Below are 17033 nucleotides of genomic sequence, written 5' to 3'. Positions count from 1 at the left end.
AAGAGAATATAGGCTGGCCTATATTTATCCAAAAGCCTGAAATTTAAAATACTCCAGAATCCCTAACTTTTTGAGAAATGATATGGTGCCTCAAGTGGAAAATTCCACAGTGATAGCATGCAGTTAAAATATAGGAAGTTATTAACTACGTAAGGGCCAAGTAGATTGTCGGTAAAGTGCTTCTTCTCAGGGATAAGGAGTTCAGTCCTGAGAACCTAGGGACAATGCCAGTCCTGGTGGTGTCCACTAGTAATCCCGAAGCTGGGTAGGTGAGGACAGGAGAGTCCCTGAACTTACTGGTGAGCCAGTCTAGCACAATTGGGTAAGTCCAAGCCACTGAGAGTTCCTATCTCAAGTGAGGTGGACTCCTGAGGATGGCATCCAAGGTTGTCCACTGGCCTCCATGTGCACTCCCTACACACATCATCCTCACACAAACACAAGACATGCATACATGTGCACATATATACATGCATGCAAAATTAATGTAAACAAAGCATAAATGAACTTTATGCTTAGTCTTGGGTTCCACTGCTGAGGTCACATAGTTCATGGATGTATTTTTGTACTGGTTCATGTTTTGTCAGCTGGAAAGAGGGAATCTCAGCTCAGGAATTGTCTCCTTCAGACTGCCCATTTTGCAATTCTGAGGAGCATTTTCTTGATAATGATCGATCTAAGAGGACCCTGGGCACTGAGGATGGTACCACCCCTAGGCAGGAGGCCCTGGGTTGTATAATTAAGCAAACTGAGCAAGCCACAAAGTGTAGCCAGTAAGCAACATTCCTGTGTGGTCTCTGAGTCAGTTTCTGACTCCAGGTTCCTGACTCAAGTTCCTGCCTTAGCCTCTCCTGTTGATAACCGATAGAGTGTAAGCCAAATAAACCTTCCTCCTCAGGTTGCTTTTATCAACTAGCACAATATTTAAACCTGAAATTGGAAACGCGGGTTAGAATGTTTTGGATAAGGGATTTCAGCCTGTACCGTCAAATGCACAGCTCCACAGTGCTGTTTCCATTCCTGGCTGAAAGAGGATTGATTATATGTCTAACCTGGGGACACAGATTAGAGTAGTCCTAAGTTTCTTTAATTGGCTAATTTCATCAGCCACATTCGATTACTCTTTCCAGCTTGCAAGTCTCTGTGTTTAGAATTTCATGGTTGGAGAAGGAAAATGAGCTTGTGATGACCAGTGATAACTGAATGTGTTTTCCTGGGCATTGTTCTTTATCCTTTAAGTGGCTGTGTTTTAGAGTTGTTCTACCAGCGAGCCTTCTGACGCTCACAAAGAGCATATTATCTGCTCTTTATTAGATTACGAGGCAGATAGATAATTGGGGGCAGGATGAGATTCAGGAAGACACTAAATAGGAAATGGTGCATTTCAGATGTCTCCCTGAAGGCTTGCCTGGAGAGGAGTGTTGAGCGGCTCAGTCTTGTCACCCCTCTTGAGCGTGCTGGTCTTCTCGCTGGAAAGAGTGATTTGAGATGAAAGAACAGAGAGGTCTTGCCATGTTCATGTCGATGTCGATTACAAGTGTTCATTTATGACTGCCTTGTGATTTCTTTACCCCTTGTTGACCGGGCAGTGTGGAAGGTGACCCTGACTTCCAGCGCTGGCCACTTCGTTGAGACATGGCCCCACAGAAAAGCACTCAATATCAATTAGTGGCTGAGATGCAAAGTCACTATCTCTGGTTCTTACTTCTTCGTGACATCAATAGGCATTGATTGAAATCATTAATTAGCTTTCATTATCAAAATATAACTATAGCTGGGTGACCTGATCCTGTTGCTAAGAGTCTGATAGGGATATTAAATCATTGATTCACTATCTAAAAATTTACTAGGATTAAGCATTGCATAATTTGTTTTTTTTAAAAAAAATAAGTTTGGAATATTTTCATATGTATGATTATGTTGCATGGGTGAGACTAAGTCTAAGTGAAATTCATGGTTGCTGTGTACTATACACACAAAGACTGTGGAAAATCTTATGCAACATGTTTATGTGCCTGCATTTTAATCATGGTGCATCAGTGGAGATGAGATGTGAAATTTGCCACTTGAGACATTCTTTCCTGTGTTCAAGATACTTCAAGTTGAAGTTTTCACAAGAGGGCGGTTCAGCCAGAAACCCTTTACTAATATTGCTTGCTCACGAAAGGTTTGATTTATGGGTGCCACTGTGGGAATTAGGGAGTTAAGTGGCCTGTGAGTAGCTTATGTGCTAGTGGATATAAGTTTAATTTTAATGAAATAAATAAATGTTGATATTCTAAGAATTAAGCTTCAAGGCAGCTATCATTTGTTACTGTTTTAAGGAAAGTGAAGACATCTCTCATGATACAGATGACTGCCCAGGTTTTTGTTTTTAAACAATATTCAGAACTTTAATTTTTCGTGGTATTTGTTATTATTTTATTTGTCCATGTGTTTATATGAGTGCATTTTTATATGTGCATATCAATGTATGCACACATGTAGAAACCAAACATTGTCATGTGATTGCTTTTTCTTCTGCCACTCTCCATTTTATTTTTGAAGACAGGGTCACTAGTTGAGCCCAGAGCTCACTGGTGGCCTACACTATGACTAGCCAGTGTCTTCTGGAGATTGTCTGCCTCTCCCACACTCCTACACCAGGGTTATAAAGCATGCCACTTTGCCTGATCTTTTACATGGAAAATGGGGATGCAATCTCAGGTCTTCTTGCTTGTGTTAAATACTTTATAAACTAAGCCATCTCCCCAGAACCCAGAAATTGTGATTTTTAAAAAAAAGTCTTGCTTTCTTTATAAGTATATTGGCCACTGATTTTGTCATTCAACAGGTATCATATAGTAAGTACCCTTGAAGTTGTACCAAGTGTTTTGCTAGAGCCTGGTTCTGAACACAATAATGAGAGGCAGAGTATCTATAACTTGCTATATAAGCCTGGACTGTTTGCGAAGCCCAGACTGTTTCTTTGTTTTATTCTTTTCATTGAAGGGTAGTATAGGTTGATTCTCCCTTGCCCAAAATGTAACAGGCCAGAAGTGTTGCAGAGTTCAGACGTCTTAAAATTTCTAATGTCTGCAAGACATTTGGGGGACAGTTTTCAAGTCTAAATATGAAATTCATTTATGTTTTCAAATAAAACTCACATGCATGGCCTGACATTTTAAGTGATTTTTGTGCACATACTTCTCGACTTATGACATCATATCAAAATATGAAAGCATTTTGAATTTCTGATTGTTGGATTAGTAATGTTTATAGTGTATTTGTTAGTATAGTAAAATATTAAAACGATGCTGTTTGTTGTGGGAGGTTTTCCTTTGGAATGATGGGAATATTCTATAACTAAATGTGAGTGACTTATGCTCTGTAAGTAATACTCTGAAGCTGCTTGGTAGCACACTTTAAAATAGTGTTTGGCTTTCCCAACTCTGCCAGGCTGGCCTTGAACTTGGGACAATACTCCTTTGAAGTGTGGGATTACAGTGATGAGTCACTATGCCTAGCTATATCTTTTTAAACTAATGCAGTTTGATTTTTCTTCTCCTTCTGTTTATTTGGTTTCACATTGTGTGTTAGAATCCAAAGGTATTTGCATCCCTCAGGTATGATTTTTCAGTCTCTCAGTAGATTCCCTAAGTTTTTTCTTGTGCATACCTTAGTTCTTTCTTGTTAAAGTTAATCCTCATTTATTTTTCTTTGTATAGTACATGAGATTTTCATAGTTTAAAATTGTTCATACTATTACAGAAAAGCACAATTGAGCTTTGTTCATTAAAAAAGTATCTTACATGCAGTATATTTTGGTCATATACTTTTCTCTCTCCCATCTTCTCCCAGATCCTTTCTCCTTACCCAACTTTATGTTCAGTGCTCCTGGTCTCTTTCTCCTCTCTCAAAACGAAGATCAAAGCCCAAACAAAAACTCAGTAAGACAAACAGCAACAATAAAAAGTGCACCACACACAAAACCCCATTGGGTTTGTTTTGTATTGGCCACCTATTCCTTAGAGTGGGGGCATGCCCTAAAGTGTGGTGGATATACCCAATGTCACTCCATTAGAGAAAGCATTCCTTGTAGGTAACAATCAAAAAATAGCTTTTTTGATATGGGAGGGACTTTGTGTCCACCCCCCATTTTCCTTGATGAGACTTTTTCTCATCTCATTGTTTGCAGGCCTTGTGCATACTGTTACCATCTCTGAGTTCATAATTGCATCAGTCCTGTGTCTAGACAACACTGTTTTCTTGGAGTCAGCCTCAACTCAGGTTCTTACAATCTTTCCACATCCCCTTCCATATAGGTCCTTAAGCTTTGATGGGAGGGCTTTGATAAAGAGCCTCACTTAGGGTTGAATGCTCCAGAGCCTCCATTCTTTGCACATTGTCTAGTTGTACATCTGTGTGAGCTACCATTTCCTGCAAGAAGAAGCTTCTTTGTCTAGGGTTTAGCAATACACTGATCTGTGGAAATGTTGATATGTCATTTTGCTGCTATGTGCATTTAGCAGAATAGGAAAACAGTAGGTTTTCCCCTAAGAATAATAGTCTCAGGTTCTTGACCTCATTAGCGGTGATAGGTATGGGTTCCATCTCATGGAGCATGCCTTAAATCCATTCAAAGGGTGGTTGGTTACCTTCATAACATTTGTGCCACTGTTGGACCTGTAAATCTTGCAGGCCAGTTACTGTAGGTCTCAGTTTGTAGCTGAATGATATTGATGATTACTTTTTTCCTCTGGTAGTATGCAAAGTACCTTCTAGCTCCATAAATGCTAGTCAGTTGGAGTAAAACTTCTCGTTGTGTATTAACTCACTTTCTCCATGTTCAGTGTCATAGTAAGTGGTGTCTTCAGCAGTAGGATCTTACTAACAGATAGTGAAGGATGATCCATAACCTTGGCAATAGCTATTGACTTGGGGGAGTAGTCTATGGGACCCATTTGATCAGTGACTCAACAATATGCAATCTATTCCTTGCAGGGGTTGTTTTCCTTAATGTCGTAAGATGTCTAGCTGTCATCATTCTTTCCCATTATTTGGTGACAAAATTTAAATTCCCTTCATATATGTATATTCCTTAGAAAGCTTTTAGAGTTGTAGGTTTTTTTGTATGGTTTTTAAAATTCTTTGATGTTGGTTGTCTCTTCCCATATTCTCTCCTTTACTCTACCCTTAATCCTACTCATCTATTTTTTCCTTTGGCTCTTTATAATACTTTGTTTTATTTCTCCTTTCTTGGGAAGAAGAACTAGAGACCCCTGCCCTCGTCTCTGACTAGCTCCCTAACCTTCTCAGTTGTTCTAATTGGAACACACATATCTAAAGTTTAAACGCTAACATCAACTAAAAAAGAAAACATGCAATATTTGGTGTGGGATGTTCGGGGCTACCTCTCTCAGGATAATTGTTTCTAGCTCTTACCCATTTACCTGAAAACTTCGTAATTTTATTTTTCTTAACAACTGGATAATACTCCATTGTGTAAATGTACCACCTGTCATTATCCACTCATCAGCTGATGGACATCTGGGCTGTTTCTAAGTTCTGGCTACTGTGAGTAGAGCAGCCGTGAGCGCGGATGAGCAAGTGTCACTGTAGTGTCCAGTCCTTTGACCATGTGCCCAAGAGTTGTATAGTTTGATCTTGTTCTAGATCTATTTTCAGCCTTTTGAGGAACCTCCACACTTGTTGTAATATGAGCGGCAGGGCTGCGTCCCTGGCACCCAGCCGCCCTCATGGCTAGCTTATGCCCCGAAATAATTACACGGAAACTGTATTCTTTTAAACACTGCCTGGCCCATTAGTTCCAGCCTCTTATTGGCTAGCTCTTACATATTGATCTAACCCATTTCTAATATTCTGTGTTGCACCATGAGCTGGCTTACCAGGAAAGATCTTAACCTGCATCTGTCTGGAGTGAGAGAATCTTGGCGACTCACTGACTCGGCTTATTTCTCCCAGCATCCTGTTCTGTCTACTCCGCCTACCTAATTTTCTGTCCTATTAAAGGGCTAAGGCAGTTTCTTTATTTAACCAATGAAATTAACTCCTCCATCACACACTGGTTTCCATTTTGTCAGTTGCCATTTTTAAGAACAAAAGTAAAGTGTTGTAGGTTTTACCAAGTATATGATTAAGAATTTAGCAGGCTTAGCTGACCACAGTTTTACTTATTTGCCATGGGATATACTTTCAAAGGTCCCTAAAATTAAATGTTAAATTCCTGGAGTACATACCATTAGTTCTAATGTTTTATGAAGTAATATGTGTTAATAATGTATTAGGGGTTTTTTATTTATTTTTATGTGAGATTGAAACTTCCCTTCCTTTCTTCCTTTCTAATTTGATAAAAATAAATTGCATTACTTTCTAAAAATTTCTACATGAAAGAGAAAAACTTTTGAAATACTTTAGTTACCTGGCTGGAAGCCCTTTGTGAAGGTGATTTTTTATGTTACTTGTTACCTCAGGCCTCTAAGTCCAATCACTTATTTCATAAATGAGCTTTTTTTCAAAAAGATTCCAATTTCATATGTTTTTATTGACGTTGTGTTCTATGTTTGTTATATCTATCATTTTAGACTTACGTGATTTTTTTGTTGTTGTTGTTCAAACGTTTTATTTCCTTTCAGATTAGTTTCTTTTGATTTTTGGTTGGTAGTGCCCTTAGTTTGTTAGGGAAAAGCAGGGGTGGGTTGAGGATCTCCAACAGTGAGAGGCCTGCTTCTTTCCCTCTTTCCTAAACTGTCTTAATCTGATGGTCTGTTTGTGCCCTGTCTCTTCCTCATTCTGCAGTGAACCCCCGGACTCTGCAATCTGCCCTTCAGTTGGTAATGATAATTCTACTGTCGCTCTTTTTACCTCTTATGATCGCCCTTTATTCTTGCCCCTTTTATCTTGCGGTTGCTTGTCTCTCTCTGAGCGCCTGGATGTCTCACTGCTGGTGGTGACACTAGGTAGGATTCCCGAGGCTGAGCTTCATGGACATGGCAGAGCAGAAGGGACATGGGTGAGCAGCACAGGCGAGGTTGGGAGGCTGAGCAGCGGAGATGAAACTGGCTCTCCAGCTTCAGATACAGGGAAGCAGAATAAAGCCCTGGATGGTGGCATGTCAGGATAGGCGGAGAGAAGCAAACTCTGAGACACGGTAGGTCATCTGCCTCATTGGTCCCAGTCATCTTGTGCTCAGAGCGAGGGCTACACCAGGACTTAATCTTAGAAATGGGGCCTCCCACAGAGTTGTGGTATTTCCTGGTGATAGCTTAGACCTTCGGGAATTTTTTTAATAGTATTGATAGAATACCCAATTTCTTTGTCTCAGGTTTTCTGTAAATGAAAAGTAGTAAGATTTCTTTTTAATTGTCCTGTAGGAATATTTAGGGGTGTGTGTGTGTGTGTGTGTGTGTGTGTATTTGTTTTAAACAATTTCTAAATGTTCAAGGGTCTTTTGAGGATTTGCTGTCAGAGACATGGTGAGGTTTTTCCTTGCAGTGTGTCGGATGAAGAGTTAAACTGTTTTTAAGATGTGTCCTGTGTGCAGCTCATCTCCTCTGCCATGAAATGCCATTTCACCCTGATTTGATGGAGCCTTTTCTACTTAAGCCTTGCTCCTTCCAGTGCGCTGTGCTCGGCATGGTAATTAAGGCCTCGGGCTGTCAGGGACACGGTGCTGCTGGCTGCCTCTTGAGATCTCCTTTCCCAGAACTTCAGTCCTCGCATTTCCCTGGCAGGCTGTGCAGTGTGTGAGAGTGGTAGGATTCGGGGATGGCATGTAACAACCAAGGCTGCGGAGGAGAATCGGCCAGGGATGCTGGCTTTTAATTGAAGTTTAGTTGGAGTTTCAATGAGGTGAGACTGTTTTGACAGATTTCAAAATGTAATGATAGAAAAATGAAGGGGGGGCGTTCATCAGAGTCACAGTAAATACGGAGCAACAGCACAGCAACTCAGCATGAGACAACAGCCACGAAACCTCAACAACAACAACAACAAAATACCGAGTAATTAAAATTTACATTGTGCAGCTTCTTTCTCAGTGGGTACCTTTCCAAGGGAAGCACTGATTTTATTGGGAAAAACGCAAACACAATTTTGGAGATGTAAATTACATGCACGTTTTAGCCTTGCTCATAAACACAGAAAGTTTTCACAGTGTAAATATAATCAAAGCACGCAATAGTAGAACTCAGACTTGAGAAAGATCCCCAAAAATGCAGAAAGCTTTTTCTGCCCCTTTCCCTCTCCTACTCCCCGTCCTACCACTTCTCTGCATTTGGAAAAGGCCGGGTGGAATTTCATGGTCCCATTTCTGAGGATATATACCCTTCCTGTATGTTTTACTGGCTAGAAAGGACAATGGCTTTTGACTCTTCCTTTTCTCTCCGGTTTCCCTTCCCTTTTCTTTGTATATAATGTGGAGGTTAGTTGACTGACAGGCCATGGCTAAGTGTTGAATAATGTGTAACATCAAAAAGATGAAGAAATTCACCTAAATGTTATCAGACTCCTTCCATTTCCCCACTTGAAACATGAACCTCAACTCCACTATAGACAGCCCCAGGGGTGAGCATAGGACGTTTGCCTGGAATAGAAAAGTCACACTAGGAGGCTGCTGAAGGCATGGTGGCCCCTGCCTTGGCTGCCTTTTGCTGCCGTGGTGATTTTGAATAGAGGAGCCCTTTACTTCTTTGGACGATAATTTCCCTGTCAAACTCATTGATTTTGCCGGAAAGAACTCCTGGGTGCCTTTTGAATCAGACTTGCTTCAATATTGTGCCCCACGGGTCCACCCCAGTGTCTCTGGAGCCCTGAAGATCCAAGCCAGTTGAGTACCTCTCTTGAGTTCTCAGGAGAACTGTTGCAGAGAAAACACAAGGGGGTCACTCCACTCAGATTATTCAGGCTCTGACTTAAGAGCCACTGGAAGCCCATTGTCTGGTCCTCACTTTGGTACCTTCTCTTGGTGCGAGTACCTCTCTTGAGTTCTCAGGAGAACTGTTGCAGAGAAAACACAAGGGGGTCACTCCACTCAGATTATTCAGGCTCTGACTTAAGAGCCACTGGAAGCCCATTGTCTGGTCCTCACTTTGGTACCTTCTCTTGGTGCTCAGCTGTGTCTATCCTGGTCATCAGGTTTGCACTGCCATTAAGGTGAACCAGTGTCATAATCCTATGTACTCCATCGCCATTGGGGACAGAAGTGCTCCACAGTGCATCCGCTAACGTTTCTCTTTGTGTACCCTTCCTAAAGTAAGGCAGTGGGAATTTAGAGGGCAGTAGGGAACATCATTGGAAGAGCAGTTTGTCCCCTACATACATCATGGCGATGGAAATTAAAATGTTATTTTCAGAGAACTTTTCATTTTTTTTTAATGAAAATATAATTATATTGTTTCCCCCTTTTTTCCTATCTTTAACCCTTTCCGTACATCCCTTGCTCTCTCTCAAATTTATTGCTGCTAATTCTTTAATTAATGTATTGTGTGTTTGTGTGTGTATTCCTAAATACATAAATATGACCTGCTCAATCCATATGATGCTACTGGTATGTATATCCCTTCAGGGATGACCACTTGGTATGAGATTACCAACTGGTGTGCTCTTCTCTGGGGACGACTGTTCCTCCTACGTTAGCATTCTTAGGCCCTGTAGTTCTCTGTCTAGGGTGAAGACCCCATGACACTTCCTCTTCCATGTTAGCCTGTCTGTCACTGCTGTTCTTGTACAGGTCTTGTGTAGGCAGCCCATGAAGTCTCATCGACGTGGCTTCTCTGACATCTCTAGGAAACCATATCACAGCAGACTTCCTGTCTCTTGATCTGTTTCTGCCTTCAGAGGAGAGGAGGCTTCCTTAAGGACTTTAACCTGAAGTGTAATTTGAAGTGTTTTCAGTAAGTTGTTGTAGTACCTGGGTAATGTGAGGCCACATTTTCCCTTCTAATTGTTTCTAAGGTAGAAAATAGGAAGTATATTGAGGGTTTAGTGTTTGCATTGTCAGCGTGTCCTCTCAGAAGAGCAGTTGGAGACTTGAATGTAAGGGAAATGGTTGTGGGTTTGAAGATAAAATTTCCAACTGAGACCACTAATTCTTCCCATTACACACCAGAGGGGCCATTCCACAGGCCCACGAAACCCTGGCCTGACTGAGACTTTTCTATGTAGCCCTTACCCCCAAGCTTCTGTTTCTCAAACAAATTAGCCTATGCCTGCTGTGAGAGTTGGCTTATTTCAAGGACAGTGCTTAAGATTGGGGAACATTCGTCAATTAGAATTTCTACAGCTCGACGTCGGGCATCCTACACTCTAGTCTATGCTGTGGTATTTTATGAGCTTTTTTTTTTTTCAAAGTCATGTCAATTTCTTGGGCCTCAGTTGGCAGAGGCAGACAAATCACTAATCTTATGTCAGAGGAAGTTGGAGTCACCTGTGAGACTTTTTCACATCTAACATGCTGACCAGAAGTGAGGTGGCATCTATCTTTGTAGAGTAAGTAGATTCTGATGAAGTACATTCATGTACCTCAGAAGGTCAGGAAGTGTCCTGGTGTGGTAATGAATATAATATACAGAACTTGGGAGGTAGAGGCAGGCAGATGCTAGATTTTAGAGTAGCCTCGGCTGTGTAGGAAGACTGTTTCACAAAAGACAAGTTTAAATAAGAGGATCACAGAAAGGAAATGCATTCCTTCCTTCCTTAGGTTGACATCAGCTGACATGCATATTATGGACAGTATATACCCAGTTTGGAGTGACACAGAGACTTGCACATGGGGTGTGTTCTAAATAGGGGGATAGTTCTGGGTATTAAATTGCAGTTGTGAGGAGGCTAGGATGAGACAGGGCATTTACTGAGAATGCCAGGGTCAAGTATATCTGCTTTGAGGAAACTGTGGGTGAGCTATGACCCAACGGATGCTTCAGAATTAGCTACAGAAACTACAGAAGGCACAGATGGTGTTCCTGGAGGAAAAGGAGTTGTGAAGAAAGGGCAGTGTGTTTGACTGACAGAGCGCAAAAATGTCCCATTCTGGTATGTCACACTATGCTGTGGTTGGCACCCTTGAATTATAGGACCCGCAGAATGACTTCCCTGGGACCACAGGCTGCACACCCAACAGTAGATGCTCATTGCTTTTATGTTCCCATAAAACCACGTCCTCTGCTCTTGGCTGTGTAACCAGCGGTAACAGAGTCTGTGGAGCTTAACGTTTTCTCCAATCAGCTGTGACCCGAGGCCACCACCTCGGAGCTGCCTACAGTACAAGCATGTCAGCAGAGCAAGTGGCTCTGGTGAGATTCGACAGCAGCGTACTTGGCAGTGCCCAGAGGATTGTGGCTGCTCTCATTTGGTATTTAGTTTTAGACTCGCCCTGCCTCTCAGAGGTAGGATTTGAGGGCTGTGAAGAGCTAGGCTTCTATTTAAGCTGTGGTAACCACCATACCCGTCTGGTCCATGGCGTGTATTTCACGGGTAGACTGGATCTACTCTGTGGTAAAGTCAGTGATTTCCACACTTGAATGAAGCCCAGGGTGGATGGCTCTCAGAACTGTGGAGCTTTGTGTGTGTGTTTCCAGGAACTTCCTCACTTAAATGAACATAGTGGGAGAGCTCTGAGCAGAGTCTGAGGACATGCATATGTATGTGGCTCTGCCTGCCAAGAAAGGGGAAGCAGGCACAATGGAAACTGCCCAGTGAGCACTGGCCATCCTGGCAAACTCCTCATCAGCACTCCCTGCCTTCAACCTTCCCTTAGGCCAAGACTGCCTACCCCCCTGCCCCCCAGCCCCCTAACATGGAAATTTGCTTGTCATCCTCTTTGTGGCCATCCTTCCGTTTGATCAAGACTAATTAATTTTTCCTTTGCTTTCAGGAGAGTAGATCTGGAGAGAGCAACAGCTGTGTGGAAGAAATAATTCGGGTAAGGATACTCTTAAAAATCGTATCCGTGTGTCAGCCACGCACAGATTTCCAACAGAAGGAAGTCCTGTGGCCACATTACCCAAGGGCTCCTTCATGGTTTGTTGTTTGATGTTTACCTGGTCTGAGGGCGCTCATCTGAGTCACCTGAGTGACACCTCATGGAGTGGCCATTCTTTTCAGGGTTCTAGGGGCTCACTCAGGCCTGTTGCTTTGAGGTGATGCTAAAGTGATCAGCTAGATGACCAAAAAAAAAAAAGATGCTAGGTGAAAAATATAGCAGGACTCACATCTGTATGCACCCATTTATCACCCATGCAACCTTTAGTGCTACGTTCTGAGTCAGGCTGCCTTGTGGTCGCCTGAGCTTCATTAGAATCAGAAGCGCCTGACCTAAGACAGTGCGAATATATTTCTGGAATGTATTTCTGTGTGTGCTGCAGATTATTGATTTCTTTGGTGCTCACTTCGCCCAGCCTTCCCACTGCCCTCCTCGAGCCGGTTTCACACACAGACGGACAGGCTGGGCTTTTGCACGGTGTTTACGTTTTCCTGAGTGTTCCAACTCGTAATCAAGAAGCTGTCATCAACCCGTAGTTTTACTTAACTTGTATTTTTTTTTCAGGGGAAATCACCTAAAAATTTACAGTTCTTAGAAATCTGATATAATACTGGGCAAAACACCAAAATAAATTACGCTAGATGGTGTAGTCATTTCCTGTAAAGAGGAGAACATTAACATGTTTCTACCTTTTGGACATCCTGTGTGTTTCTTCGCGAATTACCAACACACTGCAGTAGTATTATATAATTACTTACAATTCATACCTTCCCGTACTGTTCTCAAAAAATGGATATTTTTCTTCCCGAAAAGTGTTACTTCACAAATAAATCTTTCTAAATTCCCAAGGTGGTCAGAATGATGAAAATTAGTATTTTTTAAAATTCATAATGATTTTTTCCTCTGAAGAAAACTATTTTTTTAAAACATGAGCTTGCTTCATTTCTGATCTTTAATTATATTGAGTCCATATTTTATTTTTAAAAATCTATATTGCCTGTTTTGTTTCCGATTAAACAGAGAATGGTATACGATGCTGATAAACCTCTCCTGTTTTCCTCTTGTTGGGGCTAAAGACTCGACACTCCTTTGGTTGGTTGTATTGTCTGTGTTTGTCTACCACTCTCCCCCTGTGTGATTAGACATGCCTCCGTATATCATCTTTGGTTCGTTCTGGAGACATTTGTCATTTGTCACCCCCTCTCCTTTCATCTTCCTCCTTGCTCTCCTGACGGGGTCTCCCGGAACAGCCTGGAGTCCATGGTTCTACCTCCACTGCCCAATTGCTGGGATTACAGGGCTGTGTGCTCTCCTGCTCAGCCCTGGCCGTTTTTGTTCTTACCTGTAGACAGGACTTGAAAAAAGATGCAAATGATTTACACATCAGAAAGTTACACTGTAGGAAGTTGAAACTCATTTTAAGTAAAGCAGATTCCTCCAGTGACGTTTAGAACTTTGACTTTTTCTAAAGAGAACTAGGGAAAGCCTTGGTGTCTCCATCCACCCCACTCCTAACCTTTCTACAACAGTGGCTCACAACCTCCCACTTGGTGCTGCCTCTGCCACAGCCCCCTCCATGCGTGTGTGGCACAAAGAAGACTGGAGCCGTGGAGTAGATGGATTAGTGTCCACAGATGGACTAACTGGCCCTGTGTGGGGCGGCTGTTGAAAAGATAGTGAACTAATTGAGCTCTCCTCCTCTTAGAATCCTTGAGAAGTCCTGTACTAGGGAAATGGTAGTGGTATCAGTCACAGGTGGAATCCCTTAAGCCAAGTCCCACACTCTTCATGTGCTGCTGGGGGTAGTTGGTAATGGATGGGTTACTGGAAGATGCAGTGTCCCCAGTAAGACCTGGCCTTTTTCTTGCTGTCCCTTGCCTCACTCAGTTGGTGACTCTTCACAGTCATCTTTCCTCCTAGCACAAGCATGGGGCTCCTTTTCACTAGCAGCCCAGCACACTGCATATCTGACACACACCAGCACCCCTCTGAGACTGAGGAAAGGAATGGAAGAACCCTCCGAGTGTAAACCATAAAAACCACCATGCCACGTTTCATGGCTGTGGTTGGTTGTCCTTTTGAGGTCTGGTTTCCATGGATAGCCTTTGTAATGCCCGATTTTCTTCATAACTTTTCTGCTCTGTGACTAACTTGGGGAAACCTGATGTGGTCAAGGCCGTCAGGAGTACTTGTTTGAAGCCATGCTGTTTAAGGGATAGTGCTCTCTTGTGAAGGAAGCAGGGGGTCTTAAAAATGGCTCAAAGTGATGACAGTCGGAGTTCTCGTGTCCTTTCTGTGTGGAAAGGCAGCTAGGAGAACAGTAGTGGGCTAAATAGACGTGGCCCCTTGCCCTGGTAGAATTGTCTGCCTGCCAGCAGAGGCAGGCACTAGTATTCCAGAGATCCAGTTAGGAAGTACATTACACCAGCTATGACAGATTCTCAGGAATTGATGTGACCTTACCATATGCTGTGTGACCTTTCTTGTGGTTGAGGCTGGTCTCACTGGTCGGTACAAGATAAATCGGTTGTGGACTGAGGAATGATGGGGCCCCAAGCAAAGGAAATGACAGAGTTCAGCCTGTCCGAGCGCTGTGAGGACCAGGTAGACCAAAATGACTAGAAAGTTGGTGGATAGAGAAAGGAGGGGCTGGATAGTGCTGGCCTTCCAGGCGTGTATGTTCAGGTCTTGTGGAAAGACCATGAGGTGGTATGGTCACATTGGCGATTTCTGTTTCCTGTTCTGACAGCCATGGGAGGTGAAAGGAAGAGGTAAGCAGAAGTAGCAGTAAGTGTGGAAACCATTGAAAGAGCGCGGAGCAGAGCTGTTGGGAGGGACGCTCTCCAGGTGAGCAGTGGGGCACTTAGGGTTACTCCTATTTTAGGAGGAGGGGGAAGTAGGAATCCATTTATAGACTTACCAAGTTGAAGGGCATTTGGGGCCTCTGAAGAGCAGAGAGGAACAGGTAGGTGAGTGTAGCTCACAGCAGATGGCTGAGCTATTTGGTAACACCACAGATCCGCCACTTTTTCCAGGAGAGAGGCTAGAAACCAAGAAAACAAGAACATAAAGGCCCAGGAAGGATATTCCTCCTGTAAACAGAAGTAAGACGTGAGTGGAACACAGGGCAAGTAAAGGCTTAGAAGGATGGGGAGTCAGGGCCTGTTCTCAGCGATTGGAAGGAAGGAAGCTGAGGCGTTCTGCTGGAGCAGGGATTCCCGTTTCCATGTGACGGCAACATAAACGTGCCAGACCATGCCTTGCGTCACCTGCCATACTCACACAGGTTTATGGCTCACACTGCCAGCAGCGCGCTTAACTTCTGCATCTTCTCCCCTCCTTTAGTTTTGCTGAGGTGACTGTTTTCAAATCATGTGAATATTACAATGCATTCCAAAGTACAATTACTTTTTATTCTTTCTGAGAGAATTTTAATCCTGGGACCTAATAAATCTGTGCATAGTTACAGAATTCTCTTATCCAGGGGCGAAATTATCACTGAGTTCTGTGGAGATGGGTTGTAAGTGCTTGAGGCCCTCGTGGCTGACATGTGCTCCATAGACAGTTCTGCAAATTGTCCTGTATTTTCCCCCGGGAGGCTCAAGTGGTGTTATACCTTAGTGCCTTTCGTAGCATCATCCATTAACATAGAATGGCATTACCATTTGTTCATCCAATAAAAGCCATTTACAACATAGTGGAAGGAGTGCAGGGCTAGGATCCAGGATACCCAAGGTTTATACGCGAAGGTTTTAGATTACGCGTTGCTGAGGGCACCCCCACAAAGTGCTCTGACTTTATAATAACAACCAAGGGGCCAGTGCTTGAGATTCTGGTTTGAATTTATAGCCTATTCGAGTGTAGCATCTGAACAGATTCCCTTCTTGGCTATCATCTTTACTCACTAATTTAATTCTAGTGCGCTGTGAGGTATCCATCGTGGGGATTTGCGTAGAGTTGCATACTTCTGTTTATATGAAGGGGGTAAATGGTACTTGTTTAGATTCTAGGGATCCATTTTCTGACATTATAATGGAATGGCCTTCATGAGAGTGCATGGAAATCATTTTTTCCCCATAGTTCTCCAAAAGCTGAAGATCTCACCACATAGCATTCCCCGGCGAGGTTTGTGCATCACGAGCCGTGTCATATGGCGTGCACATCAATACAGCCTGTCACATGGCCAGACTCCGGGTGGCGGGACAACAGAGGCCTTGTGCTCAGACATCTCCATGCTCCTTGCCCCAGATGAAAACATATTAGCTACTCCTGCCCACTAGAACATGAGAAACAAAGAGATGCCTTGTTTTCAGTGGCTTGCTTGGGTCGCTTGGAGAACTGGTTCAGGTCACCTCTTTTTTACTGCAGGCCAGAGTGGCTTTTTATAAAAGTTCGTACTGTTTCTTTTATAATATTTTAATTTGTTTCCAACACTAAAGATTTAATTCTTGGCAAATTGAAGCCCACCAATAACAAAAATCAACCCAGGGAGACCTGTCAAGGAATAATATTAATATATTCCATTATTTATTATAGAAAAATAAGCCAGACAGTGGCATTGTACACTTTTTTTTTTAGTATCTACTATGCATATATTTATTTCTTTGCTTATTTTTTTTCCTTTAAGGCGTTGTACACTTTTAATCCCAACATTTGGGAGGCAGAGGCAGGCAAATCTTTGTGAGTTCTAAGCTAGCCTGGGCTACAGAAAGAGTTCCAGTACTGCCAGGCTACAAAAAACAAAAACAAAAAAAAAAGAAAGAAAAGAAAAAAGAAAGAAACATGACTAAGAAATTAAGGACTGGAAAGATTGCTCAGTGGTTAAGAGCACTGGCTGCCCATCCAGAGGACCTCGGTTCAATGCCCAATACCCATGCAGCAGCTTACAATGTCTGTAATCCACCAGGGAACCTGGCACCCTCACGTAGACATACATGCAGACAAAACATCAATGCACATAAAATAAAATAAGGAAATTTTGGAAGGGAGGAAGGGAGGACAGAAGGAAGGAAGGAAGGAAGGAAGGAAGGAAGGAAGGAAGGAAGGAAGGAAG

At 42.7% G+C, this 17033-nt stretch overlaps 1 protein-coding gene across 3 annotated transcripts in view; it reads left to right on the top strand.

The window, feature by feature from the left end:
- The window catches only part of Aff3 (ALF transcription elongation factor 3), a 462391-nt gene that overhangs the window by 225763 nt on the left and 219595 nt on the right, over positions 1-17033 (top strand). For all 3 annotated transcript variants that reach the window (XM_057751149.1, XM_057751148.1, XM_057751147.1), the window contains one exon: positions 11873-11920. In XM_057751149.1, coding sequence (XP_057607132.1) covers positions 11873-11920 — 48 coding nt within the window. The remainder of the gene's footprint in view (positions 1-11872; positions 11921-17033) is intronic.

This window comes from Chionomys nivalis, chromosome 19 (genome assembly GCF_950005125.1).
Source record: "Chionomys nivalis chromosome 19, mChiNiv1.1, whole genome shotgun sequence".
In the NCBI taxonomy this organism is placed as follows: Eukaryota; Metazoa; Chordata; class Mammalia; order Rodentia; family Cricetidae; genus Chionomys; species Chionomys nivalis.
This window is presented reverse-complemented; position numbering and strand designations above follow the sequence as displayed.